General features: G+C 39.9%; 1 protein-coding gene and 1 long non-coding RNA gene across 7 annotated transcripts in view; one reads left to right on the forward strand and one right to left on the reverse strand.

Moving 5' to 3' along the window:
- ptpn3 (protein tyrosine phosphatase non-receptor type 3) overlaps positions 1-13,404 on the forward strand; it is a 38,108-nt gene extending 24,704 nt beyond the window's left edge. For 2 of the 6 annotated variants that reach the window (XM_007556190.2, XM_016673430.1), the window contains 15 exons: positions 483-685; positions 770-895; positions 995-1,156; positions 2,488-2,581; positions 2,663-2,740; positions 2,825-2,881; positions 4,737-4,893; positions 4,982-5,160; positions 6,258-6,348; positions 6,496-6,557; positions 6,668-6,814; positions 8,275-8,403; positions 9,414-9,559; positions 9,648-9,783; positions 12,742-13,402. In XM_007556190.2, the coding sequence (XP_007556252.1) occupies positions 483-685; positions 770-895; positions 995-1,156; positions 2,488-2,581; positions 2,663-2,740; positions 2,825-2,881; positions 4,737-4,893; positions 4,982-5,160; positions 6,258-6,348; positions 6,496-6,557; positions 6,668-6,814; positions 8,275-8,403; positions 9,414-9,559; positions 9,648-9,783; positions 12,742-12,816 (1,842 nt within the window). In that variant the 3' untranslated portion in view covers positions 12,817-13,402. Of the gene's footprint in view, positions 1-482; positions 686-769; positions 896-994; positions 1,157-2,487; positions 2,582-2,662; positions 2,741-2,824; positions 2,882-4,736; positions 4,894-4,981; positions 5,161-6,257; positions 6,349-6,495; positions 6,558-6,667; positions 6,815-8,274; positions 8,404-9,413; positions 9,560-9,647; positions 9,784-12,741 lie in introns of those variants that run through there. The other 4 variants (XM_007556189.2, XM_016673429.1, XM_016673432.1 and 1 more) reach the window with 4 other exon arrangements.
- On the reverse strand, positions 13,323-14,094 carry LOC107836706 (uncharacterized). Its single transcript, XR_001662648.1, has 2 exons — positions 13,851-14,094; positions 13,323-13,793 (listed from the first exon to the last, which is right to left on the reverse strand). It is a non-coding gene; the product is annotated as an uncharacterized LOC107836706 (long non-coding RNA).
- Between the last annotated feature and the right edge of the window lie 199 nt (positions 14,095-14,293).

The raw sequence follows: 14,293 nt of genomic DNA on the forward strand, positions 1-14,293 counted from the left end.
TCTTTTGTTAAACATGAAATAAACATTTAATTGCTTAAAAATGCAATAACATAACATTCCTTTGCATTTGAACCAAGTGAAGTTAACACTGTGACACTTGAGGAGTTTGGGCTTGGATATATTATATCTTGAATCCAAAATGTTTATTTACTTTTGTACTGCTTGTTACTGCTTTGAATATATTATTTTTTAAGCAAATGTCCTTTTTTGAGTCTGTAAACTCCAGTTAACTGTTAATCGATTGCTAAATTAGTTCACAGTTATTTCAATAATCGATTAATCATGATTAATTATGATTAATTGATTCAACCCAAATCCGTTATTCTTTTGTCTCTCCATCAGTCTCTCAGAGTGTCTTCAGAGAATATGATGTCTTAACATGAAAAACACGTTGAACCATGTTGTCTTTTATTTGCAGCAAACTTATCTTCTGTTGCAAAACAGAGACGATGTGAAAAGACCCTTAACTCTTTGAGTTGCAGGGGGAAACCCAAGACTGTGAGGTGTCTCTAAACCTGCCCTGCCCCAAGACGTGTAAGAACTTATGGCGGTCCTGTGTGGATCACCACTCCTTCTTCTCCTCCAGCCGGACTGCCAGGAGCCCCAAATACAACAACAGCACGGTTAAGGGCTACAAGCAGCTCATAACGCAGCACCTGGGCCTGAGCAACAGTAAAACTGAGGAGTGAGCTTTCGATGCATCCCACATATTCGCTTGTTTTGCCCTTGAAATCTGCTGCTTTCTGAACATTCGACTCTGTCGTGACAGAGGTCCGGTGTGCCAGAGGGTTGTAGGGGGGATGGTGTGGAACCCGGTTCTGCAGAGGTCTATTTCGTCAGAGCATCTCGAGACCAAGAGTCTGCCCTCCAGATCGCCGCCATCAACCCCCAACTGGTAAAACTGCTGCTACTAACTGCAGCGGAGATTTTCTCTAAACTAAAAATAAACAAAAAAAAAGGCTCAAGCTACACATCCGATGTGTTGGTGCGGCAGGAGAAGTCCCCGAGTTCGCCATGAGATCAGAAAGCCTCGTCCGTCATCGGTGGAGCTCAGCACGGACCTGAAAGACATGTCAGAGGGGGAGGACGTCTTCTACACGTACAGGGCCTCTGTGGGCAGCAGCAAGGACAGCGAAGGAGACGCATCGCCTCATCGGTCAGTACCGCAGGAGCCCATGTTCCTGTGTTCACGTCTTTGTTGGGATTTTATGTCTTAGACTCCACAAGCTAGGGATGTTTCTAAGGATGCACCGATTGCCGATCACCAATCTTTAAAAAGCCTGTCCAGCCGATTTCGATTCTCTCTGATAGCAATTTTTGTTTGTCTGAAATGTTGCTGAATGTGGCAAGAAAGTTGCTGAGCTGGAAACAATGAGGTGATTGTTGCTTTTTGCAAATGTGCAGACATGATATGGTTGCTGAGGTCGATAAGATCCATGGATAAGACTGGCTTCCCCAAAATGAAGGAAATCGGTCGGTTTCTATTCATTTCTAAATGAAAATATTAGAAAAGGCAGATTTACATTTGTTTTCACTCTTCTGTTGATCAGTACTGCTAAATAAATTGGTCAAAGCGACCAATCACTACAGAATTCACTTAATTAGTAAACGTCATTTAATATTTATATCAATATTACACAGCCTTCCTCTGAAAATGCCAACCTTTAGAGAACATTAATGAACAAACGGCATCATGAAAACCAAGGAATGCAGCAGAAATGCTAAAGAAGTTGCTATAGTCAGATCAGATCTTACATACAAAACTTGACTGATGGAAAAACTGCACCCTGAACTCACCATCCCCACTGAGAAACATGGTGCTGGCAGCATCATGCTGTGGAGATGCTTTTGTTCCGCAGAGGCAGTGAAGCTGGTCAGATAGAGACACAAACTTATTTTGTAATTTTTAAAAAACATATAAATCCTGCTTAGTTCCTTGGATTGGAGTTCACCATTTCTGATAACTGTGCAGTATTTTATGTTCTAGTCTTTACTGTACAGTATGTTTTTAGTCTTGATGTTTATATATTTTTAATGCTTTCTGTGAACGTACATGCCTATTCCGAATAGCTAAAATCATGTGTTTCTAACGGCCTAGTCAAAGTCCAGGCGAAATTCTGTCGAGAATCTGTAGAAAAATAGAGATATTGCCATTCACAAATGCGCTCAATCTGACTGATCTCGGGTTATTTTGTAAAAAAAAAAAAAAAAAGTAGAGACAGACCCCTAAAGACTAGCAGCAGTAACCGCTCTCCATTTTTCTTCAGATTTTATGGGTGAAATATTTGAAAACCATGTTTTATTTTTTATCTTTAACATAAAGTAACAATAAAATACATCGAGGCTTGTGACTGAAACATAAGAAATTGTTCAGGGGGATAGGAGTGTTTTTTGTTGTTTTTTTTCCAGAGGACTGAAGTTAAAATCAGCTGACCTGTAATGAACCATGTAGCCGCAGAGTCATTTTTAATATTTTATGTCTTCCAGCTTTTCTGGTCCTAACAGTCAAGGATCTGGTGAGGGTTTGTTGCAAGCTGAAGACAGCATCGGGGAAGAAGACAGCCCGTTCCACAACAATAAGGTTTTTCTTTTTCACCTCAGCACTTTCTGATTTCTGAGTTTTCCCTTCACTCTTCACATTCATGACAAGTTCTTCGTGCAGGATGCTCTTGGTGACGGCGACCTGATGCTGATATGCATCACTCCAGACCACGAGGGGAAATTTGGCTTTAATGTGAAAGTACGTCTCTGTCTTCCTTGCATGCTGCATATACATTTTTTATGATTATTTGTTCCTCTGATGAAATTGTTGAACTCCTCTCAGGGTGGAGTGGATCAGAAGATGCCTCTGTCCATATCTCACGTTAAACCGGACTCCCCGGTAAGAACATTCCGGAATAATTATGTTTTTCAAGCTTTGTTACAAAAACAGTGGAGAAATGGTAGCATATGGTTTTTATTTTCAGTTGTATTATGCATATTTTTGCAAAAATACCGCAAAACAAGAGATTCTTTTGGAAAGTCTTTAAAGTTTCCCCTTCGTATGGATTGGAAAAAGTTATAAAACCATTCAGACTCAAACCACATCTCACTCAGATAAATTGTGTCCAACTGGAGGGAATTCAAGGCCATTGTTGCTCTCCTGAGGAGTCTCCGGCCAGCAAAGATCACTGCTGTGCAATTTGCTGCAAGGTCAAAGAATAATCCTGGATTATGTCTAAGAAACCAAAGAGCTCTCTCACATTCTGTAGTGTTAATGTTTGGCTCTACAATCAGCAAATCGCTGAACAACAACTTTGTGTGTGAAAGTGATAGAGGACGAAAGCAACGGCGCTGCGGGGGTGAAACAATGTTGCCCTTTCTTTAGCTTGTCTAAAATGTTTGTCCATACACAGAAAATATTTTGTAGAATTAAATGTTTCATAAGAGTTGATATTGATTATTATTGATTTTTTTTGTTTGTTTTATGTCTCTGCACTACTTTCAAGCTCATGGTGTGACTTTTCCTGTTTTTTCCACAGTTTTTACTCCACGCCGTTATTTATTGTTACTGCTTGTTACTGCCTTTGATACACAGAGGCCAAACCTTAAACTGCTGCTGCATCAGTTACTCTACAGGTTGTTGCTAGGTAACCACAAGTTGCCCAGCAAGTTGTTGCTAGGTAACCAAAGAGTGAGTGAGTTTGTTGGTTAACGCCACCATCCTTTCTTTCAGCTGGCCGAGAGATGTTGAGTGGCTAAAGTGTTTTCTCTGCCTACATCCCCCAGAATGCTGTGCGGTTCTGGCTCAGAGTTCAGAGTTTGGACAGCTTGTTATTAGCATAAGCTTACACTTTTTCTGTTGTAAAAAGTAACACATTTAATGTAAAACATTAAAACACTTGGCTCTGAATTTAATTTCACCAAAACCATTTTCAGAAAGACAAGCTCACAGTTGGTTTTTAAACCAGCGTTTTGGAAAAAGTGAACATGATATTTAGAAATCCTGTCCATTATCCCAGAAGAAACATTAAGAAAAGACCTGAATGAGAAGTTGATGACAGGAATACTGTTGTTGTTTTTTGTTCAGGAAACATCTGATATCTGTAATTGCAAAGAAAAGTTTCTGTTACCAAACTAAAGTTTTGTTTTTCTGATGTATTTATGTCATGAAATAAAATACAATACAAACTAATTACTTAAAAATCGCACAATTTGAATTTCTAGATTTCTGTTTTCCGTCACTCACAGTTGAAATAACCGACGATAAAAATTAAGTACTTCTATATTCTTTGTAAGCGGTTAAACCTGCAAAATTGGCAGCATATTAAGTACTTGTTTTTCCCACTGTGTATGACATCGAATGGTTGTTAATATGGTCCTGTGACCCAAAACCTGTATTTCAATGGCATGTTTTCTTTTCTTGCCCATTTTGAAGAGTGGCTAAGAGAAATTGCCTTGTGTCAGGTCATAGTTCTAGCCCAGGTAAACAGAAAGTTACTCATGAAACAAAAATCCTAGAACTATGGTCAGCTTAAAAAACGTCAAGAGCAAAAAAAGTTAAATTTATTTGATGGGAATTGATGACTGTTGATTTTTCTTAATATGAGATTATCCTTTAAATGAAAACTAGGACAATTAACTTAAAAAATAAGCTTATTTGTTCTTTTGGAGGCAAACTATGCTTCTAAAGTCACTAATAATTTCTTGTTTGCTACCTTAAATTTGATTTAAAGCTTGTCCGTTGTGTCTTATAGGCCGGTCGATCTGAACCCAGACTGCAGGAGGGCGACCTGGTCCTGCTCATCAACGGTCGGGACATTTCCGAACACACACACGACCAGGTGGTCATGTACATCCGAGCCAGCCGAGAGTCTCACTCCAGGCAGCTGGCTCTGCTCATAAGACGTAAAGGTGTGTACCCGTAAGAGGAAAGTGCTGAGACGGAAGGAGAAATGCAAATGACTGCTGCTCACAGCCCTGGACTGTCCTCGTGATCCAGGTTCGGGCCGGGTCATGCCTCAGCTGCAGCTGTCATTCGCCGCCCTCTCGCTCACCATCCCACCACAGGAGAACAAGCCTCAGTCACCGGGTCAGCTGGAGCGGGTCACCACGTTGGAGGAGTCCATGAAGCAGCTGGAGAGAGGGATACAGTCTGGCACGCTGTCCTTCCATTTTGAGGTATTTTGTTTGACATGTAGAAGTGTTTTCAGTAGACATGCACTGGTTCCATTTGTTGTGGCTAAGATCTACATCTCATCCCTTATATTCTTACATATTAAGACCTATTATTCTTCCTTGAACATGTTAGGATATGTCTATGGGCTACAAAACATGTTGATCACATTTTTTGCACAAAATCATTCTTAAATCATCTCAGTCTGGTCAGGTCTGCCTATTTGAGCTACTTTAAGGGCATCTTGTCACTTGAAATCCAAATAAGCTGCTGCTGGACATGTCCCACAACTCAACGTTTACACTAACACATGAAAATGGCTTCAAACTTACCCACAACTGTGTGCCATACATCTTTGAAAAGCAAAAGCAGAGCTTCCTGCACAACCAACAAGAATGCAGCAAGTGGTTTCTGAATATTAATTCAATAATAGCAGCAGATCTTGTACAGCACATGCAACAGTAAAATCAGCTGAACAAATGTGCTGGAGCTTCTTGGGTTGCTAGGTGACAGGCTGAGCTTGACTGGGGTTGCTAGGTTACGGTGCAGAGCCCTTCAGTTGTGACTTAAGAATTTTCCACACACCAAAAATCATTAACCTATTGCCAAAAAATGCCTGGGTGTTTTATTTTAAATAACTTTAGACACAAATCGAAGTTAAGAAAAGGTTCAAAAAGTGAATTTCTAAATGCAGCTTATGTTCCTTTCTCAAAAGAACTAAAAAGAGAGAACTTTACTCTTATCAGCCTTCTTGTTATCTGATGATAGGCTCTCTCTCTCTCTCTCAGCCATCATGTCTACAGTCTTGATACGTCGTACAAAAGCTTCTTTTTAGATCGCTCCTTGCATCTCTGGGCTTAATCTGACTTCATTTTGAACATCTCAGGCATGCCAGGGCCAATCAAACCTAAAATCAGCTGATTTCTCTGAGCATCTCTACGTTTAAAATGCTGCTTTTAGGACAGATGTTGGCCCTAATCTTCAGCTGAATCCTGTTCATAAAAGCAGCGATGACCTTGAATTTTTCTAATTCCTGTGTGTGTATGTTTCTGTGTGTATTTACATGCATGTTTGCGTGCGTTTGCATGCTTGTAATTCCTAGAATTTATACAAGAGGAAGCCTGGTCTGTCCCTAAGCTGTGCACGGCAACCCGAGAACCAGGAAAAGAACCGCTACAGAGACGTTTTGCCTTGTAAGTGCTCCTTGCTGCGTCTGCGTGCCTGTTTGCTTTCGCTCGTCCCCCTGCTGTGCCCGGATCCTGCATGTTAGGCTTTGAGAAATGTAATTTTGACAGCTCTGTTCTGAAACCTCACCAGCTGCTGCCCTTCTCTGCTTTCAGACGACGACACCCGAGTGGTGCTGCTGGGGAAGGAAGACTACATCAATGCCAGCCACATCACGGTGAACATCGCTCACCTGAAACTGCCTCCCATCCTCTGTGTCTCTTTTAGTGTAAACTCATCCTGTTCATCTTGTGTGTGGGTGTTTGTGTGTCTGTGTGTGTCTCTTAGGTGGCACCCAATGAGTCTGGAGTGTGTTTACGTTACATTGCTGCTCAAGGTCCACTTCCACAGACCTGTACTCACTTTTGGCAAACTGTATGGGAGCAGCAGACGCACACCATCATCATGCTTACGACTCTAACAGAGAGGGGACGGGTACAACGTGCTTTGTTTTTGTTTTTATAAGCCACCGTTTTGCAGAAACGTCTTAAAATTACGCAACTGAATATCAGCAACACGTTAACATAGCAATTAGTGCAGCACAACTGGCAAATTATTACATGCTGTGTCAGGTTTAATTTTGATTACAGTGATTAGAGGGGGTTCAGTGGCGATGTTTGCACACAGCAATGATCCGATGGCTCAGTTGTGAGTAATTACAGGGTTTCACACCGTAAAAGAATGGCTGAACGCGAGCGCGAGCCAGATGCCGATGAGATAAATAATCCGACGCAGAGGAGGAACAAGAGCGTGCCTCTGTCTCAGCTTTCTTGTTGCTTAGAAACCAGATGTTCTCATTAATCGATCATTGTGTCTGGATCTCGTCAAGTGTCCGGGAGTTTCCCCTCACTGCATGCGCCTACGTACATATGCATCGACGCTAAGCTCTCCACCTGTTGCCGCTGATGAATTGCTTTTGTCTGCTGGCTGCCCTGTGGATCAGAGCAGGCTTTCTGAATATGAGCTTGATTTCCTTAGAGTGGAGCGCAGCTGCTGCAGCAGCAAACTGTTTCCTGTTACTCATGTCCAGAGTTGGACAGTAACTGGTTACATTTTCTCAGTTACATTTACTTGAGTATCTTTTTGGCAATAATTTACTTTTAGGAGTATTTTTTCCTGTACTGTACTTTTCACTTTTACTTGAGTAATTTTGTTCTGAAGTTTGGCTAGTCTTAGCTGAGTAAAATATCTGGATGCTTTACGCACTCTGAGTAACTTCATTTAAAGAAAAAACAAGTTTGTTTTAACCAAAAACCAGCTGACAAAACGTGCTGGAGCTCCACTTGGGTTGCTAGGTGATGAGCTGAGCTCGGGTAGGGTTGCTAGGTGACAGCGCAGCGTGGTCTAACAATCAGGAGGTTTTCAAAATGGCAATAAACATTGGCTTATTTCCACAAAAATGGCAATAAGTGTTTATTTTTAAAAGCTTGGGCTTTGTTTTTAGAAGCAATTGAGACTCAAATGGAAGAATAAAAATGTGCAAAACGTGACTTTTATTTTCCCCTTCTTTAAAGTTTCATAAGTTTTATACTGAAAGAAATTGATTAAGGAAATAAAATATTTTGCCTGATATTATTATTGTTATTATTATTATTATTTTGTAATTGTTATTTATATTATTTTTATTTTCATCCTTTAAATACCAAAATTTCCTCATAACTTCACATTTTGGTCTGTCTGGTGTAATTATTAAATATTAAATGACAGATTTTTGATCAGTTATTGATACTTGAATACCCTTCTTACTCTCACTTGAGCAATTTCTCAGATGCACTCACTTTTTACTTAAAAGTAAAAATATAATGAAGTAGTACTACTCTTACTTGAGTAAATTTATTTTGGCTGCTCATGCCAGGACTAACGCAGTAACGTCGGTGATGTCATACGTGTTGCAGACAAAGTGCCACCAGTACTGGCCGCATCCGCCGGAGGTGAAGGATTACGGCCACTTGTCGGTGAAGTGTCACTCAGAGGAGTGCAACCTGGCGTACGTGACGAGGCAGTTCACTCTGAGGCACAAAAAGGTAAACCTGATGATAGAGCTGAGATAAGCGGCTGCGCTCCTTCCTGAGGGTTTGTAAACGTCTTGATTCGTTCAGGTGGAATATCTTAAACCCTGTTTGCCTGTAGGGAAATTATGATGTAGAGAGCAATGTTTTTCAGTTTATAGGTCAAATTATAAACTGAACATTTTCTGACAAATAATCAATGAAGTGCCAGCGCTGAGTGAGAGCAATTTGGATGAGTTTTTTTTTTCTTTTTTTTTTTCTTTCCTTTGATGCTTTTGTTTGTATGGATAATCAATGAAACAGTTTTCAGCTGCAGCCCTGGTTGCACACCTGCCTTCATGTCCATGCACATTTCCTCTTGGTATGTTGCAGCAGCGTGTAGCATGTTCACTCCATATGTCACATAACGGAGCTCGCTGCAGGCTGCGGCCTCTCCTGGCACACTGTCGTTTCCGTGTGGGTGTTTTTGTCTGTGTGCCGGTGATCCTGTGCGTTGTAACCGTGTCCACCTAATTTTCCACCCCTCTGCCTGCTTGTGGGTGAAATCGGGCAGGTCTTTTTGTGGGAACGCTGTCTGTCTGATTGTATCAGGGTAGATGATCAGATTAAAAGTGCTAGCTTCCACATCAGCCTCCATGCCGAACAGGTAAATAAACAGATTACACCCAAGGAGGCATGAAATATGAACGCGCGCACACATGCATACACAGATACCGCTGTGTGGGTCCATCTGCTCCTCTGGCAGGGCGAATTAATCCCCGCATGAAATCGCAGGCCACATGCCTATTAAAAACACCAAAGTCAGCCGTTTTCCTTCCCAGTCTTCCTTTGTTTTTCGCTGTGGTCTTTCCCTCTATCCTCTGTTTACATTGCTGCCTAATCTGACTTACTGATCACATGGTTGTTGACCTGGACTGTTTCCGCCTCACCAGGGTGACATTTTCCAAAGGTTACACATTCATCATGCAAGATTATTGTCACGCATTACTCTAATTGTCTTTTATTTGTGTTTTTGTTTGTAAAAGTTAGCTGAAGAGTTTTCAGTCACACACCTACAGTACGTCGCGTGGCCGGACCACGGCGTACCCGATGACCCCTCGGACTTCCTGCTCTTCATCAGCTCGGTGAGGGAGAGGAGGAAAGCCACAGAGCCGCTGATGGTACACTGCAGGTAACGCATGAGGCTGCGGTTTAGTCAGACTTTCTCCTTTGGCTCCTGTGAACTGAACCCAACGTTTTGCTTTAAATCATCTTCTCAGTGCTGGGATTGGGCGGACAGGTGTCCTCATCACCATGGAGACGGCGCTGAGTCTCATAGACGCGGGTCGGCCGGTTTTCCCGCTGGACATTGTGAAAACACTAAGAGACCAGCGAGCCATGATGGTTCAGACCACGGTACTGAGATTAAAAACAAAAGACTCGCTTGTTAAACGACACTGTTACTCCATGGCTCATTAATTTCTCTATTATGCTGTGTGATGATCACCCCAAGCTGTCTTGTTTCCTGCTGCTTTTTAATGCAGTGTTTATTTATAGGGAGTGTCAAACTCATCAACTCGTATTAAAAATACCCACACAGTAATCCAGGTTTTATTTTAATACACTTCTTTGTAAATCTATTGCCACCCCTTGAGCTCTTCCACACTTTGTCTTGTTGCAGCCACAACCTTTAGTGAATTTTATGTGACACACCAACAAAAGTAGAACATAATTGAGATGTGGAAGGTAAAGATTTCCTCTACTAAAAATCTGAAATGTGTGGCCTGCATTTTTGTTCAGCTCTCTTGAGTAACTGCATTTTATTAGTAGAGCCACATTTCAACGCAACTAAAGCTGGAAGTCTTTAATTTCTCTAATTCTTCACAATTCTGATTTTATTGTTGAATATTGCAAAATTGTTGCATGCATTAGCCCTCCAAATATTGCAGCCATGCAGCTCTTTTTGATTAGAATATTGGGATTTTAATTGTAATTTCATGCAAATCTGAATATCGGTTTTCAACTCAGATTCTGGATTTAGGCTTGGACTTTGATTGGACCATTCTAACACCTCAAAATTATTTAATCTTGACCATTAATATTCTTAGTTATTCATAATAATTATTCTGGGTGGAAACGAATGCATGCCACACTTTTCAGATTAAAGTTAAAGCCAGATATCCCCCTTATTCCCTTCCCAGTTATTCACTTCTCTGTGTTGGTTTGTCACAAAAAAAACAAAAAGTATTGACGATGGTGGTTGCAAGATTAAGAGTAAAAAGGTCAAAGTAGGTCAAAGTGTATGAACACATTTTAAGCAAATGCCTATCATTTTTGCAAAACTTTTTTTCTTTCATTGTTTTCAGTTTATTATGAGTTAGAAAATAATCATTTTAACTTTTGAGTCAGTTAAAACACCAATGTAACAGGAATAGTGAGAGTAAAAATGAATTTCATCACATTTTCTTTCTACTTCTGCTGAGATCTCGATTTCTTTGGGAAAAAAACCCTCGTCTTTGTGGTTTAGTAAAGAGCTCCTGAAAGAGTGAGAATTTAGTTGCACGCTCAAGGTTTTTCTGAAAAACACCTTCAGCACTTTTCAAAGAAACGGAGGTAAAAGAAATAAATAAAAAATCCTGCTTGTCCCTGACTCTCATTAATTTCCAGACTGCTATGGTGATGATGAGAGGCTTTAGTCGAGTGTTGGAGGCAGGAAGCCAGGCTCTGTAGCACCTCAGTGAGGGACAGCAGAGTGTTACTCATGCTGGGAAAATTGCAGCTTGTTCCTTTTGGCTCGGCAGCTACCACCATCACCCATATTTTGAAAAAGACCCACAGATCTCCGTTCTCTGATGTGCTGATGAAGACTTCCTCAGGTTCTCCCTCACGTTTTTGTGTATCCGTAATAAAAACATGCACAGTCAGAGGACATTTATCTCTGTTTATATTAAGAGTGGAAACATGCCATACTTAATTTTTGGAACCCATTAAAAAAAGAAAAAAGATAGATATGTGCCTTTTTGCCAGTTTCATAATATCCCACTAAAATATTCCTGCGAGTCTCTAATGGCGAGATTTTCAGAATTTGTTTTTCCACCTTTACAGGCGGTGGTGGCAAAATAAACACAGACCCAACGCGCACCAGCTTCTTATTTTAAAATATCATGGCATTTCAAAGAGCTCAGGATTTTGTGCCCTCTTACAAAATGCTCAGGGTGTTTAAACAACAAACAGGCCCGCAGCATCACAGATCCTCCACCGTGTTTGACTATAACCACACCTGGAGTGTTTCTTAACTTTAATTCCATCCTATAAAAGTACCAGTGGAGGTTGGAACCTATTTACATTTGTGATTCTAGGAAATAAACTTTGTTTTTTGAAGATAGCTCCAGTTTAGTTCCCTCCTCCACCGATGCACATTGAAACGACACCAATGCTGACATTTCATACCTATGTATTTAAAATACAACATATGCTGGGTGGAGGGTTTTAGGATTGATTTACGTCCATAAAAATTATCTTTTTTTTTTTGTTGTTTTTTTCAACAATTCTCTGAAGTTATAAGCTGGTCAGTCCTGGGAAGATTCACTCCTGTTCAATGTTTTGTCTCACTGTAGTTCTCTGGAGCCTGAAAGCCTCAGAAATGACTTTGTAACCTTTTTCCAGACAGAAATATTATAGATTTTGTTTCTAATGTGTTCTTTGATATCTTAAAAGCAACACGTCATATTCTGATATGACGTGTTGCTTTTAAAATCTTGTACCCTATACTTCATGTTGTCGCACAGGGTCTATTTTCTTTTTCCTTTATGTCAAGACATAATCAGTATTGCTAGAAAATGTGATTTAAATACACTTAATTCAGGATGTAACAATTGGGCAGTAAAACCATCACAGGGCTGCAGAACTGCGTCTGAGAACATCATCAGGTTGTAATTTTTTAAAACTTTTTATAGAGGAGTTTTTGAAATGCACAAAATATCAGGGGATGTTTGTAGATCCCCTGATGTTGTGCCAAGTTAAATATCCAAACATCCATCAAAAGATGGATATGAATATTTAGATGTAATGACTTTCAGATCCACTTTTTCTGCTGTTATTAAACAGTTGGACAAGTTGACATTACATTTGTTAAAGACCCGTTTTGGTCTTTTTTTTCCATTTCATTATTAATTCCCTTTTAGCACATTTAGGTATTTTCACACACATCAACTTAAAAAAAATAAGTTTTTTTGTGAAGGTTTGGAAATACACCAAGTTTTTAGACTTATTTGAAGCAAAAAAACCCTAAAAAATCAATGATCATACGACATTTCGTGAGATTTATTGACCATTCTTCCAATTTCTCATGTTATGCCATTTCTTCCTGTTTAGTGTCAGTTCCAGTTCGTGTGTGAAGCCATTCTTCGCGTCTACAAAGAGAAAGAGGAGAAATCCAAAGCACCGTAATCCGATTCGACGGCGGGACCAAACCAGACTCGCTGCTCTGCCTCTGTTAACAGGAGGGACTTCTGCAGAGATCCAGCAGATTAAACTCCGCCAGGCTTATAGCGCTGGAACACGCACTGGATAATGAGAGTGTAACAAGCTTCAGAGCACAGCTGTCTGCGAGGAGAGGGAGAAACAGAGAGTACGAATATTAAACCTAGTTGGCCTTAGTTTATGCTAAAAGGTACATTAAGCTTATAGAGGCTGTGGTCTCCATAGAGACCGATGTAGGACTGACGTGAGCTGCTAATTTCTGTTCAAGAGGCCTCTCAGGAGCGACACTTCGACTTGTTAAGCTACATGTGCCTTAGACCGAAGCTTCCCAATCAATGAGTCCATCAAGGGCGGCAGAGGCCGAGTCAGACGGTTGTGATGTGTAGTTTATCTCCGACTCCTGAGATGAGGAGCAGCGCCGACTTCAGATGGCTACAGCAGGTATCAGGTCAAGGAGGGAGCAGAGCTGTTTCTTGACTGCCAGAGGATCACCAGATTTACTGTTCATCACGTTTTAAATTATTCAAACTCTAAATAAACTCAATGATTTATACAGATGGTTCTGCTTCGTCATTTCCTCCATTTGGGAAATGGGAGCTCTGACCAAAGCGTGGTGGTGTCCTTATGCGGCATTATGACAGTGAAAGCATCATAAATAAGCTCAAAGTATCGAGATGTGATCAGATATTAGATTAAAAGAAGCTATTACGAAATGAAATGCTAGTTTTAGAACTGCAGTGTCCTTGTAGCTGCATAATAATCGTACCAGTTTGGATTAATTATACATACTTAAGAGTTTGTCTGTTATAATGCAATCTTGCTATGGTCATATTTTAGTCTGCAGTGTAAAAATTCATAATCCTGACCAATGAGTCAGTAAATGAATAGATTGTAAATAATCTCTCACTCCTGAGATTAGATCATTTCCAGATTGTGAAAAATACCTGTAGAAACTCAAAATACCTGTAGAAACTCAAAATACTTGTAGAAACTCAAAATACCTGTAGAAACTCATGCAGGTTTATAGGTCGCTTTTATTTGTTTATGTTTTAATGAAACATCTTGAAAAGAAAACTTCATGATTTTTGACATCTGTTTTACGTCCCTGAGTTATAAATATAAGACAAGTTGTAGGACTAACCTTTATATAATTACTGCTCTTCTAAATTATTAAGGAAATTTGAATATACTGCTTATCAACAAAAAAAATAGTAACTTAATGCTAACCTTTTGCTAAAATAAAAAACTGCTGAAAAATATTAACATGTCAAGAAAAATTAAAGAAAAATATCTTACATTAAAATATTTTTTATTTAAAGTTAAACATTTTATCTTATTAAATGCAGTTTCACTTGTTATTTTTTATGTTTAGATCTTTTACAAATGTATTACTGACTTGAATTCGATCCATTATCTATTTATGTGGTTCCATTTTCAATTAAAA

This window comes from Poecilia formosa, unplaced genomic scaffold, assembly GCF_000485575.1.
Source record: "Poecilia formosa unplaced genomic scaffold, Poecilia_formosa-5.1.2 Scaffold77, whole genome shotgun sequence".
Lineage (NCBI taxonomy): Eukaryota > Metazoa > Chordata > Actinopteri > Cyprinodontiformes > Poeciliidae > Poecilia > Poecilia formosa.